The sequence below is a fragment of the Melospiza melodia genome, chromosome 3, assembly GCF_035770615.1.
Source record: "Melospiza melodia melodia isolate bMelMel2 chromosome 3, bMelMel2.pri, whole genome shotgun sequence".
NCBI lineage: Eukaryota > Metazoa > Chordata > Aves > Passeriformes > Passerellidae > Melospiza > Melospiza melodia.
The window spans coordinates 39,548,196-39,562,640 of NC_086196.1; the positions used below are offsets into that span (position 1 = coordinate 39,548,196).

Here is a 14,445-nt window from a genome sequence, read left to right on the forward strand (position 1 = left end):
AGAAATATTATTCTAGATAAGTCTTCAAGCATGGAAATGCTGGAATTGTTCCCTTGAAGAACCATGAAAGATTTTCAACTTAAAGCTGGAGAATCAAAAACAGTAGTTTACAGTGACAAATGCACCAATAGCCATGGTGTTGTGTCCTACCCACTCCAATGGCCTTGTTCCCATTGTTGGCCAGGGCGACACAACCTGGGCAAGGGGCAAAAAATCATGTGAAAAGTGTAAGATGCAAAGCAGGCCTTGGCAACTACCTTTTCCCTTCTTTCAGTTTCAGTTTCCCTTTCTCTTCTTTTTGTCCCTGTCTTCCTTTCTCTAGCACTACAGTAAATGGTTGTCCCGAGGATGGAAGTGTCACCATGGTTCCAGGAGCTCTGACAAATAAATGGACCGAGTAACCAAAGCCCAGCTAAGTGGAAGGTGAAAGGGAAAGCCTCCTTAGCACATCAGTAGCTGGAGTGCTGGGCATGAAAGCATGAAAAGTCTGCTCCACAGACTGGTTTGCATGATTGACTTCCCTGGCATTAACTTCCAAAACCCTTTGCCTAAGTTGTTGACCCCTATGTGGGTTTGCATCTTTATATACAGCAAATGCATAAAAACTTTTTATAATGACTCCATGAATGACACATTGCTGCCCTGTAACTCGGTAGCTGTCCCTGAAGTTACATAGATGTGTCTGATTATAGCTCAGCCTTTCAAAAGTAATAAAATGAAGTGGCATTTTATGTAACTCAATGGGTTACAGTAGGAAGCTGTTAACAGTAGAGGATTAAAATAAAATTGTTCTTGGTATTTAAAAAGTGATGAAATGAGGAGAAAAATAAATCCACCCCCAAATGCTGCAAATCACTCCTTACAAGTTTGGCATCTGCCAAGATTCTACTTGGGAAAAAAAATCCAGGCTCCTTCCCTCAGAGGGTCCTCCCACACTCTTTGAGGCACAAAGCCCAAGGGCAGTGTTCACTGTCCACAGACAACACAGACAGGCTGTACACAGTGCACCCAGCAGCCTCATTATGAAATGACACTTTTCCCACGGGGTTTTTTAAATGCTTTCTAAAAGATACCGCTTATATCAATCCTTGTATTCTGTGCATTTTTGAGACTTAAATGCAGGGGAGCAGATCTGACACATTTCAGCATATTTCCATCTTCTTTAGAGGTAAGCAAGTAAAGGTGGGCCATTAGTGTGTGACATTTGTTGTTTATACAGTAGTGTGTATTTAGCACGTGATTGGCTGAATCAAATTTTTCAGCGGTGATCGAAGTATTATAGGTTGATTGAAAATATTGATAATGAGGGACTACATCCAGCTGCAGAGAAACAAATAGAAAGGAATAACTCCTGAGTTTTAAATTATTCATTTGTATTACTTTAAAATACCATCCCAGCATATTGTCAGTTGCCATGATTTTCTTTTAATTTCTATGCCATGACTGCCACCGTAAATAAATGAGATTGCATAACTTCCAGGTCATTCACTGAATGTGGCATTGAATAAATTACAAAAGGGAAAGGCATATTCTGCAAAATGTGTTCCCCTGATGAGATGGAGTTAGTCTTGCACATTTATTTCCAACATTTTGGCTAGGCGTGTACCTGTCTCAAGTACTTAAAAAACCCACAAGATTATTTTCCAGAGTTCCACTGTGTAATTTTTGCCATTAAACACTATAAAGGAAAAATAAAAGTCAACCATTCACTATTAAAAGACTTTAATTATTTGGAACACTAACATAAAAATGTTTACTTGAAAAGGTTTCTTTCCATTTTAGTCCATCTTCAAACCTGTTACACTATATTTCACTGACTAGTATCACAAATTACACTGACAAGTTTCCTCAAAGTTGCAAAAGGTAGAGCTATAGTAAACTGTTTCACAAGTTACTTAGAAAAAACATATAAGAAATTATTCATTCCCTCTTCTTCTATGATGAAGCAGAAACTTAGCATTGAAGTAACAAGAACAGTCATTATAGTGCTAAGTATATTTGACATATTTAACCTCACAAATAAATAAATATGTACAAGGGAGGTTACAGCATGTCAACTACAAAACAGAAAGCTTTACATTGTATAATTGAGAGCATTCAAGAGCAGCTAAGTGACACAGACAGTTTATGATTACTACATGGTAGTAAAAAAAGAGAAAAAAATCTTAATTCAGCAAAAATACAGGTAGATGTACATTAAACTGATAGGTTACAGCTCAGCTTCATTCAGGATGCTGTGGGTTTTTTATTTATATATTTTTCATCTGTTATAATTTATTGATTCCTCATTTTTTTCAGGAATGTTTGCTTCTCCTTCTCTTTACTTTTGAACATCTTAATCAGGTAGAAATCTCACAGTAAGCTGCTATTACCTACAGTAGTTAAGCAAGTTGGGAAGATAAAATATAAGTTCAGTAAATGCTTGTACATAATCTCTCTGTAAATTATTTCAATTATTAAAGATATCTGACAACACTCCTCCCTGTTATTAATTACAGTTTGAGTGAATGGGGCTGACCTCCATTCACACACCACAACTGTATTTGCAGTTATGAGACTGAGGTTTTGCTCAGGTCTGTGTAGTGACAGCGGTGCTCCTGGGTGGGATCCATCGGGACATCCTCCTCCCACCGGGTGTTTGCAGCCAGGGGAAAGGTGCCGTTTGTGCGGTCACAGCATTAAATGATCTCTGCACACAAAAGCACGTGCAAAGAGCAGAGAAAGCACAAACCCACGTCCCTCATCATTGAGCATCCACCTGCTTGGCAACCAAAAAAATCTCAGCACAACTTTATGCTCTCTGAATGCAAATAATTAAATACGTGGCTAAAAATATTTTGGCTAAAAAAAGGGATAATTGAAAAAATTAAAACCTCCATTAGGAGACATTCTCCTCTGAATGCGGTACTTGAAAAAAACCCTTTATGTTTCAGCACATGCCTTCAGAAACATGCGCAGCTACAATTTTTATAAAGCTCGTCATGAGGTGAAACATGGTTCATGAGGAGAGATGCCCTTTTGGCACTCAAGGTCACTTGCTAATATGTCACACATTTATAGAGAGTAAAACAAGTAAGCATTTTATGCTCTTGTCTGTTCTCTGCACAGAGCCCCCAAGCCCCTCAGTGTCATGGAGACAGCATAGCAATGTGAAATCCCTTAATATTGCCTGAACATTTAAACTCTGTGCATCCAACAACCTCAGTCATGTCATCCAACAGGGCAACAAAGGGATACTTATAGTGTTATGTGCCCCGAAAAATGTTATTTATTTTTGGTAAATGTGTTCCAGGTTATCCTAATGTTGCAATGCCATCTGATGGAGGTGTCTATACATACAGTATGTGTGAAGTACAGAGATTGACACTCATGGGTTTACAAAGAATTCATCTTGCATTTAAATATTTAGACTTAAATTTTAGCACCGTCCATAGCTTTTAGATTGTCTCTGGTATATGCTGTCATATTTACTGTGTGTATTGTTATAAAAAAATATGCGTAGAGAGAGTTCTAGGTATATATTTATATAACTATATATAGTTGAATGCCTTTTTGTTATTTTGTTTTGTGAAAAAAGAACACTAAACACAGACTTGAGATGGAAGACACTGCAATTCATGCATACCTATCAATAAATGCTGAAACACAACTCTGCGTAAACTGTTTTTCTATGTATAGGGATACAAATTTGCCTGCATTTACAGCATATGCTGTTTTGGTGAGTAAGGTTTGCATGATCAGGTATATTTAGGCAAAAATGTTTTAAAATAACCCTTTAAGCGGTGGTAGGGTTTTATTCACTTATGAATAAAGAGCACTAGACATTCAAGAAGCAAGAATCTAACAAGTGCCATAGGGAAAATCCATATTTTTCAAAACAAAAAGACCATCATAAAACTTCTCAATAAAAGCTTGCCTGTACTGCATGACATGTCTGCTATTTTCTCCAGGAGTCAAGACTTGCTTCTGTTTGGATTGTATTATTTTAAGTTAGGCTTGTGGTTCTTCAGTCTTACAAGATTATAATTAGCTGTCCAGGCATCATGTTTGCTGGTACACATTTAAAAACAGCTCAATACCATGGTAAAAAACTGTCATTTTCTGCAACAGTAAAAACTTAAAAAAATTAGTCCTTAAGTGGAAGCTGTTTGCAGGAGAACACTATAAACTGGGAAAAAATAACAGATCACATTTTATGACATTCAATATTCTCAATTCCAGGCAGACATTTTGTATTCCTTTGATTTAAAAAAACAGCAAATCAGAAACCCAGTTAGAACTTTGTGCTGCGACTAAATGTGTCGGACATAATATTTTTATAGAAGCTGTCGGAGTGAGGATTGCAGTATCCTTTGACTTTGTCTATAACCTGATGGACAGGGATGATTGATGTCTGTTCTCCATCCTCCTGGGCAAATTTTGAAGATGGCTTGTCAAGAAAAACATTCTCTAAGAGGAAGAAAAAGCAACAAGAAGTAGTTAGAGCCTCTTAAGCAAATTCACAGTTCAAAAGATGTGTCAATCCCACATTGATATGCCTTCAATTGCCACTACTGCTGAACTAAATTACTGCCCTAAAATAAGTTTTTGGCTTGAGATTGCTTCTTCTAAATTCTGTTGAGATGTCTGGTTTTGTGGGTAGACCTTTCAGGTATCTCTTGAAATTACCCCTCTATTATTTTGCCTAAAGTGTTACTGACTCCTATGAGCTTTTAACATATTAATTTACTGCTGAAGCTCTGAATCTTACAAACTAAAAATATTTTGATAGCACTGGATCTCCATAAATAGTATCTCCACATAATAAAGTACTGTAGAATGACTGTGAACAGATTTAATTATTTCAACAGTGGATGCTTTGAACTAGGCACAGAAATAATATAATCTGCGCTGAATGTAGCAGAGGATGTCTTTCCTCCTGAAGCAGATAACCAGAGCCAAAACTTTGTGATTGCCTAGCCTCACCTTGTTTTTTCCATAATGTGCAGGCTGAAAACTAAGGAGGAGAGGATGTAAAACGGGGTCTCCCTTCAGAGTCCATAAGCTAGATGTCAAGGGTGAACTGAAGAGGTAAAGAAGCAAGGCAATTCCCAGCCAGACTGGGAAAGTCCGCTTCAGCGGCTCGCATTCCTGCTGTTCAGAGAACGGTCAGTAGGTAGAGCTAACGTAGCGAGAAATGAGAAGGAGAGAGCTTGTCTCTCATTTTCTGAAGCATGCTATCCTAAGCGAGCTGTCTGTCTTATCTCTTCCACGCAGTGAAGCTGGAATAAATTCCCTGAACCTGGGCAAGATCTGTACCACTGCAAGCCAGCAGTAAGGTGGAGCACCCTGGGAAGAAATGTCTTCTACAAGTGATATTTTTGATGGCTGTTTACAAGACCTCAATGAAGTAATCTCCTAAAATTCCTTGTCAAAGGATCATTTAAGAATTAAGCATACTACTTGAACCATGACTTCATAAAAAACTTTTCTTAGAAATAAACCAACTAGAAATGAAAAGTAACCCATCCCTGGAAAAGTCATGATGCCAAGCCATAAAAGAGCACAAAGGAGAAATGGATTGCAGACAGAGAAATCAAAACAGTTTCACTCTTTAAAACAGAAACAGGCATGTTGAGGCTTATCAGGATGAATTTTCAAAGCACGCAAGAATGTTCATGAATTACAGTGAGTAACTCCATGTCCAATGGCAAATTTCTGAGTACTGAGAGCCTTTCAAATGTATGCATTTACTAACCAATGGCTTCACATCTAAGTACAGGGTCAAAATCATGTATCCCTGAAGTGTGAGCTGTATGACCAAATTCTCTGCAGAGATCGTCTTAAGTTCTGATTCACTGAAGTGTTACAGAGAATATTTAAGTACTTTCTACAAGTAGTTTGGTTTGGGTCTGTAGACAGCTGAGGCACAAGATGCCATAGTGACCTCTTTTGTTCACCCACGAGGGTTGATGCATTCTGTATTCAAGCAGCAGTTCATAGGTTGGCTTTCAGGCATATATAATTCATCATTAGGAGTTATTCTGGGTGCTAATGGATATAAAAATCTCAATGTCTAGAAGATTAATCCAGTAATGGCCACAGACCAAATATAAATTTATTAAATTTTCTGTAATAACTTTGATAAATACTAAAGAATCTTCTGGAACCCAATCAGATTGTTTTTGCTTTTTAATGTATGCTTTGTGTATGGGTAATTTCAGGATAATCTCCTTTCCCCATACTACTGCTCACAGGCATTAATTTCAGGACATTAATGTCCGTTTTCTAAAATGGTATCCTCTAAATGCTGTGTGCCCCATGCAGAGTGCAGACACCCAGAGTTTGAAGCATGCTTGTCCTTTGATTGAGCATCAGTGGTGCAAGATATAATAGAAAGAAGCAGCGTTTCTGATTAGCAAAATCCTCTGTGTCAATGAGGACATCATGCAAGAAGCATCCCTCCACCCTGTTCCAACCATGCATTCAACAAAAGCAATTCTCACTTTACCTGTAATGCTCCACCACTGATGAGGAAAGGGCCTTAGAAGACATTATCTACACCACAAACACATGAATGCTTGTGTCAATTCCAGGGAGCACATTATTACCGTATATATCAACAAGACTTGCCAAGACATGTAGCTATGGCATTCTTTGCCTGCAGTTTAGCTAAGTTGGCAAACTGAGAAGTTCAGCTGTATTAACAATCAGAATCTGAATATTATTTTATATTACTTTTATTGTTTTTACACATGAGAAGATGTGTTAGTATTTAAAAACCTAGTGTTATCAAAAATTCCCGTGGAGTATCACAATAACGTGTAGTTTGGAGAACAAAGTGAAATGTATTAAAATTAAAAAAAATAAAAAGAAAACTGTTGTATTCTCTTAATGTCCAAAAATTCTTCATATTAAAAACTTTGATTGCATTAAGAACTGCAATCCTTTTAAGCAATAATTTACGCATGGGATTAAGCTAATAATTTTTGAAGAATATATATGAGCAAGTTTCTTTTAACTTTACTATTTCTTATCTGGAACAGTTTACTTGTTTTGCTTTAAGAACACCTTGCAAAAACTCCAGCACTAAGTCTTCTTAATTGATAGCCACATATTAAAGATGCTGTTTGTGGAAGACTGCTGGCAGAAGTGCTCCTGCAGGGAAGAGATGAACGAAGAGGGCAGCTGGGTGTACTGCACACCAAACCTGACCTGGCAGCAGGGACAGGCAGCCCAGGGAGGCAGGCACCAGCCCTGTGCTCCCAGTGCAGTTGTGAATAGCAGTCCTGAGAGCAAGCTCAGGTGCTATCAGTCACCAAGAATTTCTAAGATACTTCTCATTTTTACTGTATTCAAAGCAGATGTACTTTCTGCATGTTCTCAATAAAGTTTCAAGCCCTTAAAATGCCTGATGCACAATCCCTCATGCTAATGGACGCACTGAATCTTGGTCAGTGAGAAAACAACAGTGTAATTAATTTTAAAAAAAGGAGTGTTTGTGCCTAACTGGAGCAGGTAATGATCATCAATTAAAATAATAGAAGGTATTTCCTGAAAACTATGCCATGCATCAAGAAAGGTGAGTGTCCCATTGTAAATGAGATATTGGGGGCTTAACAAAAATAATTAATACTTCAGAAATAACATAACTTGCATTCTAATGAAATCATCTACTTCATATCTGAACATATTTTTCTGATAAATATTTTAAAACAAGTAAACACACCTTTGAGTGAAATATGGTTGCAGATTTTATTTCCACTATATTTATAAAATAGTATTGTATAATAATGCTATGTGACTTTACACAGCACAAAAACATGCAGTCACAAAACCAGAGTAACAAAAAAAATCTGAACTATATAAGTGAATTTCTGAAATATTACCTCAGACACAACCAAACTTGCAAATCATTCCAGCTGCTCTCTTTCTTTGCTCCCTTAAAGTCTTAAGATTAGCACATTTTCACGGTATGAGTGGAATACAGATGATGCCTTTTATTACATATGCCATTGATATCTAAATAAATAAGCAGTAGATATGGCTATTTGCAGAAGGGCAAGACAATGCATACTCTGGGAACACAGTATCCATTTCCGAGTAGGCTCCATTTGTCGTTTTATCCATAAATGTTTTACAGTTAGATGAAAGGAGTTTAACCAAGACAATCAGCTGTGGACTTGAACTCTGAAGACTTGATTCCTATTTCCAGCTGTACTGCCAGCTTTCATGTTACCTTGGGTGAAGAATGCCATCTCTCTGTGCTTTGGCTACCCTGTGTTTACAATAGGATAATAAGCAAAATTTGCTTTCTTCAAGCCTATTTCATTTAGTATGGGAACATATTGGAGATCAGATCTATATATTGGATGTATTGCACATTAGGTAATGGTTCTTATTAAAGAGTAACACATACTTAAAAAATACCGGCACTATATGAATTGATGAAATTTTCTCTCTTTTACCTTGGGGTAGAAATGCTTGCTGTGCCTTTAACACAAACCTGTGTGCTCACAGATGCACTGGGTTGCAATGCAAGAACTCACCTGTATGGCTGTTTCGTTTGCAATATGTATTCGTCGTAGATTTTGACTTGGATGTTAGGTAAGTTGAATTGGAGCCAATGGAACTAGAGGATAAGGATTTCCCAAGATTATCAGAACTCTTCTTTATAATATTGGTTGCTGTTTTGCTCCAATCTAAAAATGATTGAGAAGTTTTACATTAATAACTACTGTAATAAATACCTAATTTTTTCAATTATGATTATTTCAAATATCTGATGCATTTCTTAGTATTGCTTATAACAAATACCCCATCCTTTTCCTGTTAGGTATCCTCTTTGGTTCTTAAGAATGATAAAAGTATTCCAACTTGATTTACTCTGCTAAAACAGTTGAAATTGGTGGCTCTAACATTCTAACAATAGTTTGTCTGGACAGCAGAACTGCAAGTATGACCTGGCTTTCCAGAATGCAGAAGAGCAGAGGAGCTCTGTAGCAGTATAGGGCTTTCCGGACCTGAAGAGCAAAATCCAAAGGTGATAGGATCATTTACAATGATCTTATCATCCGAGGGCTTGATCTGCAGCTGCTGCTGTGGAAGATACTACATACTAACGACTAGCTTGTTGTTTGGCATATTGGTGCACAATTTACATAATAAAGTTTACTCAGTAGTTCACATTTAAAGAATTTGGTCCAAACATTAACACAATAGGCTCCTATGCTGGAACAACTTCTAAAATGAAATTAAATAGCTAATACCATTAAACTGACTGAAGAAAACTAACATTTAAAAACTCACCACAAATGTCCCAATAGCAGTAGAATAAAAGTAGCTAACTAGTTTTTGTACCATACAATTTTGGTAAGTGCAGGAGGTTTCACAATTTAGTCATCTTGCTGTTATTCACTGTTATTTCACTTCAATTAAATTCACAAAATGAAAGAGAAGTCCAAGCCAAAGACACGTGGGCCATTTTAGTCTTGATTTAAACCAAACCAAATTATAGTAAATTGTTGCTAGAGTGTTCAGTTTTGCAAGTTCACATTTGATTTCTATTTCACTGTTCTGCCTGAAAACAGTGTCAGGTTCATGGAGATTAAAACCAACCCATGGAGATAAACTGGTTTACGCCAGACATAATGACATCACATTAACCATACCACTGAAATATTCAAATCCTTAATGTTTTTATTTCTACCATATTCATATTTATTTCTACCATATTCACAAGCTGCCCGACAGCAGCACAAAAAAAAAAAAAAAAGGAAATAATTTGATCTATCTTTGTTTATCAGTTCAGGAGTTACAGGATTAATCACATAGAAACTGAACATATGAAATAAATTGGATGGCTGATCACAATGAAAATGATTTTCCTAGTTTGTATTAACCCTTTGAAATAATGAATGAAGTTTTCTTACTACAAAATGAAAGCTTGCCATAGAAAGCAATGACCTTATGTCACCTTACACCAGCTGTAGATTTGAACACTGGTCATTGAACAAGAACCATATGAGAAAGAATTATATGGTCCAAATCACCACATCAGACAGCAAAGGAAGAGCCAGTTGCCTGAACAAAGCAGTCTTATGCCATCCAAGATGGCCAAAGGTGCAGGAAACTATAAGTATAGTGGCCCAAGCATTGGACTTCTCATGCATCCAAACCAACATCTCTCCTTTCACTCTGACTGTTCCAGATGAAGGTGAACTTCATTTCCAGAACCTAATCAGGCTTCTGTTAAGGGAATTTTCTACATTTCTGAGTCTCTAATAGTCTCTGAATTCAATGGCAAAGGACAGGACAAAAAGGCAAAGATAAAAGCAAAAGAAGTAATATTTCTATGCAACTTTTTAGAATTGCTCGCACATCAGCTTAACCATACACACAATTCAAAGTCAACATACATTATTATAGGAGAAAATGAATAAGACTGGGCTTGGAATGACAAAGTTTGAATCTCTGGATTTTTTATTTTTTATTTTATTTTTAGGGTCTGATGGACCTTCCAAAACCATCACCCATATCTGTGGCTTACCTTGTATGATATTGAAATAACATAGCAAGCTGTTTTCCTGGACTTTTATAAACAAATGCAGCACCTAAGGAGGGGAGCAGTGAACTGCCTTTACCTGAATTGTCTGCCAGTCGGAATCTGCCACAACAGAGATGTCTCCTCCACTGTTTCTGGACATTTTCTTTCATAGCACAATGGAATACAAATATAAACAAACCTGTGACAAAAGAAAATGAACATCAAATGAAGCATGTACTTATAAACAGATTAACTGAAATTTGTAATCAGAAGACAATGAAGTACAAACAAAAAAAATCATCTTAATATTTTGTTATTGCTATCCATGCATCATTTAAGAGGTATGGAAATTAACTAAAATTTTCCCATCTTCTAGTTGCCATGTAAGTATGTGTAAATATACTCTGTATATCAGAATACAGAGATTAGGATGCCTTTTATTGGCATTGCTCTGTGTTCATATTTTTTTCTTTCCCTTTTTTTTTTTCTGAGCGGAAAATGATTGAAAGGTCATTTCTTTGAGGCAAATGACTATTCTGCACCCAACAGGACTGCAAGACAGAGACTGCAAAATAAATACCAACACTATTATATTAGCAAGGAGATATTTTATCCCCTGGATATGGTTCTCTATGTACAGAACTGTGGGCTGTATTCTTTTAAAACCAGACATCTTGTAAATAGCATTTAGGGGTGTCCTAATGTAGTGGGTTGAGTGCTGGCCAAGTGCTGAAAAAGCACACATGGATTTATGTGCATCACATGCACATACTTTAATGATTATGAAAATTAATATGCTCACAAGTTCTGATTAGGAGTCCAGCTTCTTGCTCCCAAAGAAAACTAACAGATTTTCATACTCAATTGTAATAAATGTGTTTAAGAATGTTTTTGTGGAGTTGATTTTTCTCATGAAATTTTAAAGTTTTTATTTTCAAGACAGGAGATAAGCATCCTACCATGTGATAAGGTAGGTCTTAACAGGGCGTATGATATGTTTTCATCACCTACAGATGTACTTTGGAGCTAAATATAGTAGTTGGAAATGCTCCTGAATCTTCTCAGGCTGGCACTGGCTGTGGAATCTTTTGTTGTTCTGTGGCTTAGCCTATTTCTTGTTTTACTTGTACTGTCTGTGAGAGAGCCAACCCGAGGCTGAACACCTGACAGCAAAATGCTTTGCAAGGTTCCTCATGATTTTATCTTAGATGTGAATAAATGCTACATAATGTGTGCAAACATGGTCAAGTAGCTTCCTCTAAAACCATTTCTTTATGATCATCATGACTAGTTCTGAACACTAATGTCTACTATGTTTCAGCTGTCATAACACAATGGCAGGGTATAGCTTGGATTATAATGTTTTGGAGAATCAAATTATCTTGTCTCCTCCAAACTGCTGAGGCCTAATTTTGCAGTAATGCATGTCATTGAATTGGACTTGTATTTGCTTATCAGGCCAGGTTGAGACCTCTGGAATCAGTTAACTACAGGTAGGGGCTGGGTCATAAGACGCAATATTTCCAAAGTTTTTCAAGAGCTGATAGGGAAAAAAAAGGAAAAGCACATTTTAAAAAAGGCATGACCTAATGCATCTCAAATGTGACCTTTCTTGGATTATGGTTACTGTATTTGCATTTGGTAAAATATTTTTCTGCAACCACTATCAGCTCTTATAGGGCTGGTGACATGAAGCTGTTTGTGGCCCAAAGTTCTTCTTAGGGCTTTTACACAGCTTACAAACTTAGTAAATCGATGCTTAATTAAATTGCAGTGAATGTTCTGAATATTTAAAAAGAAAATGCATATTCCATAGTAATGCAAAACAAATGTACTGCATTAAGTACTTTGCCTTTGCCCTGTCTGGGCTTGGTCTCCAGAATTTTTTTCTCTGTATTTCATTATTCATTAAGTTTACAATGTGCTTTTAGTAGTACAGCTTTGGTTTTGGTTCCCAGAGACAAATCAGATTCTAGGCTTGGTTCTAACTTGGCTCTGACTTGAAAGTATTTGGCTTGTCCAGGCATATATATAAAATGAGCAGCCAAAAAAGAAATGTTCCCATATTTTTTACTCTGAGCGTCAAGGAGAGAGTGTCAAGAATTTCCTTTGTAGATGAAACAGCAAAGTACAGTAACACTAACAGTTGCTGCAATTTGCTTTTTCATTGCCAGTGCACAGAAAACTGCTGCTGGAGGCTGCTGGTATGGCTTGAAATACTCATGCAGCTTTCAAAAACATGAGAGAGAACAGATGCATTTAGCAGCCCATAATTAAGCTGCTAATACTGATGAGAAACTTGCCATATTGAAATGCTTTTTGCTGCTAGGGAATGCTTTCTGATACAGATTTGCCCCATTCCATCCCCTTACTGCTACATGAACACTGCACCAGTTATGTAGGATGTGAAACATCCTCTTCCTTTATTCTTTAGCTTTGCCTAGCTCTTTCTGACATAGCAATAGGTACCTTCAGAGAGAAGATTTTTATCTCCTATTGCTTGATCTGACGTGCCTGAGCATAGACGGCATCATCATTGCTACCACAATCCATGAACATCTCATCACTCTTCTTTTTACATTTACTTCTCATCTTTTTCAGTTTCATCTTCTGACTTAGCTGTGTTCCAAACATTCATCTTCCATTAAATAGTGCCATTACCCCACTTAGGAAGTGTTGATCAACCTTGTATGCACTCTGCACATATAAGCTTAATTGATTGCAGTGGAAATTCTGGTTACAGAGAACTTGTTCAATTTGACCCTTGGCAAGGCTTTCAGAATTTAAGTATTTTTTCATGTTCTTCCCATACTTCTGATCTCTCTAGGCCTGCCTGAATTTCTAACACAGACACAATGCTGTAAATACTTCATTAGGCTGCTAGGGGAGTATCAGAATGCGTCCTTTGGAAAAAACAGTCTCTAGTAAGAACACCACATCCAAATATTTTTTGTCATTTTGCTTAGCATTTTAGGTTGAAACTGACCCAAACAAAAACCCACAACATGATTCTCTTTCCATGAAAGCTCAATAAATCTTTCAGCACAGTAAATGCATCTCAACTGTATCAGATAAATCGGCACAGAGAGATATTAAGTACTTTTTCCGTAAAGAGAAGATATTTTGCTGACCCTAAGAAAATTTCATTTTTATCTCAATATTTGTGTTGCATAACATGTTTCCTTCAATGACATTCTTGAGTTTGCATTTTGGGGTTTTCTGGGTTCCCATTCCCCTTCCCCCCAGCAAGTTTAATTTTTATGTCAATATGTGTATGGCATAACACATGGGCTTCCAATATCCTCAAGGTTTTCTCTTCATTGCATATTTAGCTGTTCTTTATAGGTGGATAGGGCAAGCACTAGTAGAGAATTTTATGGCAATTGAGACATATGCAAATTTTAGCTCTGAGTTAAATTTTTATAAATATCAGCTATATCATTCTGTAATTTATAACCACGTGATTACAATTTACAGCATTTTTCAGAAAGACAAGCTATGCTGGAAAAGTGAAATATTGAAAACTTGAGTAACAGAAAGAAAAATAATCTGACTGTAACAGTCACTGGATTTTTCTTAAGCAAAGAATATCCCATATGTCTCTGCTATCTCTCCACAATGAGACAGGACTGAATTTTATTTTATGAATTTCTCATGCCTTAATAAAATATTTATGAGTTTCACAGATTCCCTACAGAAATAAAGTAAGGAAAAAGGCTTCCTATATTTGTTATAATCAGTGAAAGGAAATGCTGAAGGTCATATAGCATGTATCTCAACAGAGAACACTACAGAATGTTAGCTAGGGAGAGCTCTATTTATAATATAGCTCATTTTATGGAAGAAGACGTTGAAACCATAATTAATTTACATAAGATATTCAAACCACCTGTAGTTGATATTGTTATTCCACATAAGGG

General features: G+C 36.6%; 1 protein-coding gene across 4 annotated transcripts in view; it reads right to left on the reverse strand.

Annotated features, from left to right (window-relative positions):
* Window positions 1-1,705: 1,705 nt before the first annotated feature.
* Window positions 1,706-14,445, reverse strand: part of ADGRG6 (adhesion G protein-coupled receptor G6) — a 110,474-nt gene continuing 97,734 nt past the window's right edge. For 2 of the 4 annotated variants that reach the window (XM_063151411.1, XM_063151410.1), the window contains 3 exons: window positions 10,623-10,724; window positions 8,529-8,681; window positions 1,706-4,449 (listed from right to left, as the gene is read on the reverse strand). In XM_063151411.1, coding sequence (XP_063007481.1) covers window positions 4,274-4,449; window positions 8,529-8,681; window positions 10,623-10,724 — 431 coding nt within the window. In that variant the 3' untranslated portion in view covers window positions 1,706-4,273. Of the gene's footprint in view, window positions 4,450-6,490; window positions 6,538-7,720; window positions 8,258-8,528; window positions 8,682-10,622; window positions 10,725-14,445 lie in introns of those variants that run through there. The other 2 variants (XM_063151412.1, XM_063151413.1) reach the window with 2 other exon arrangements.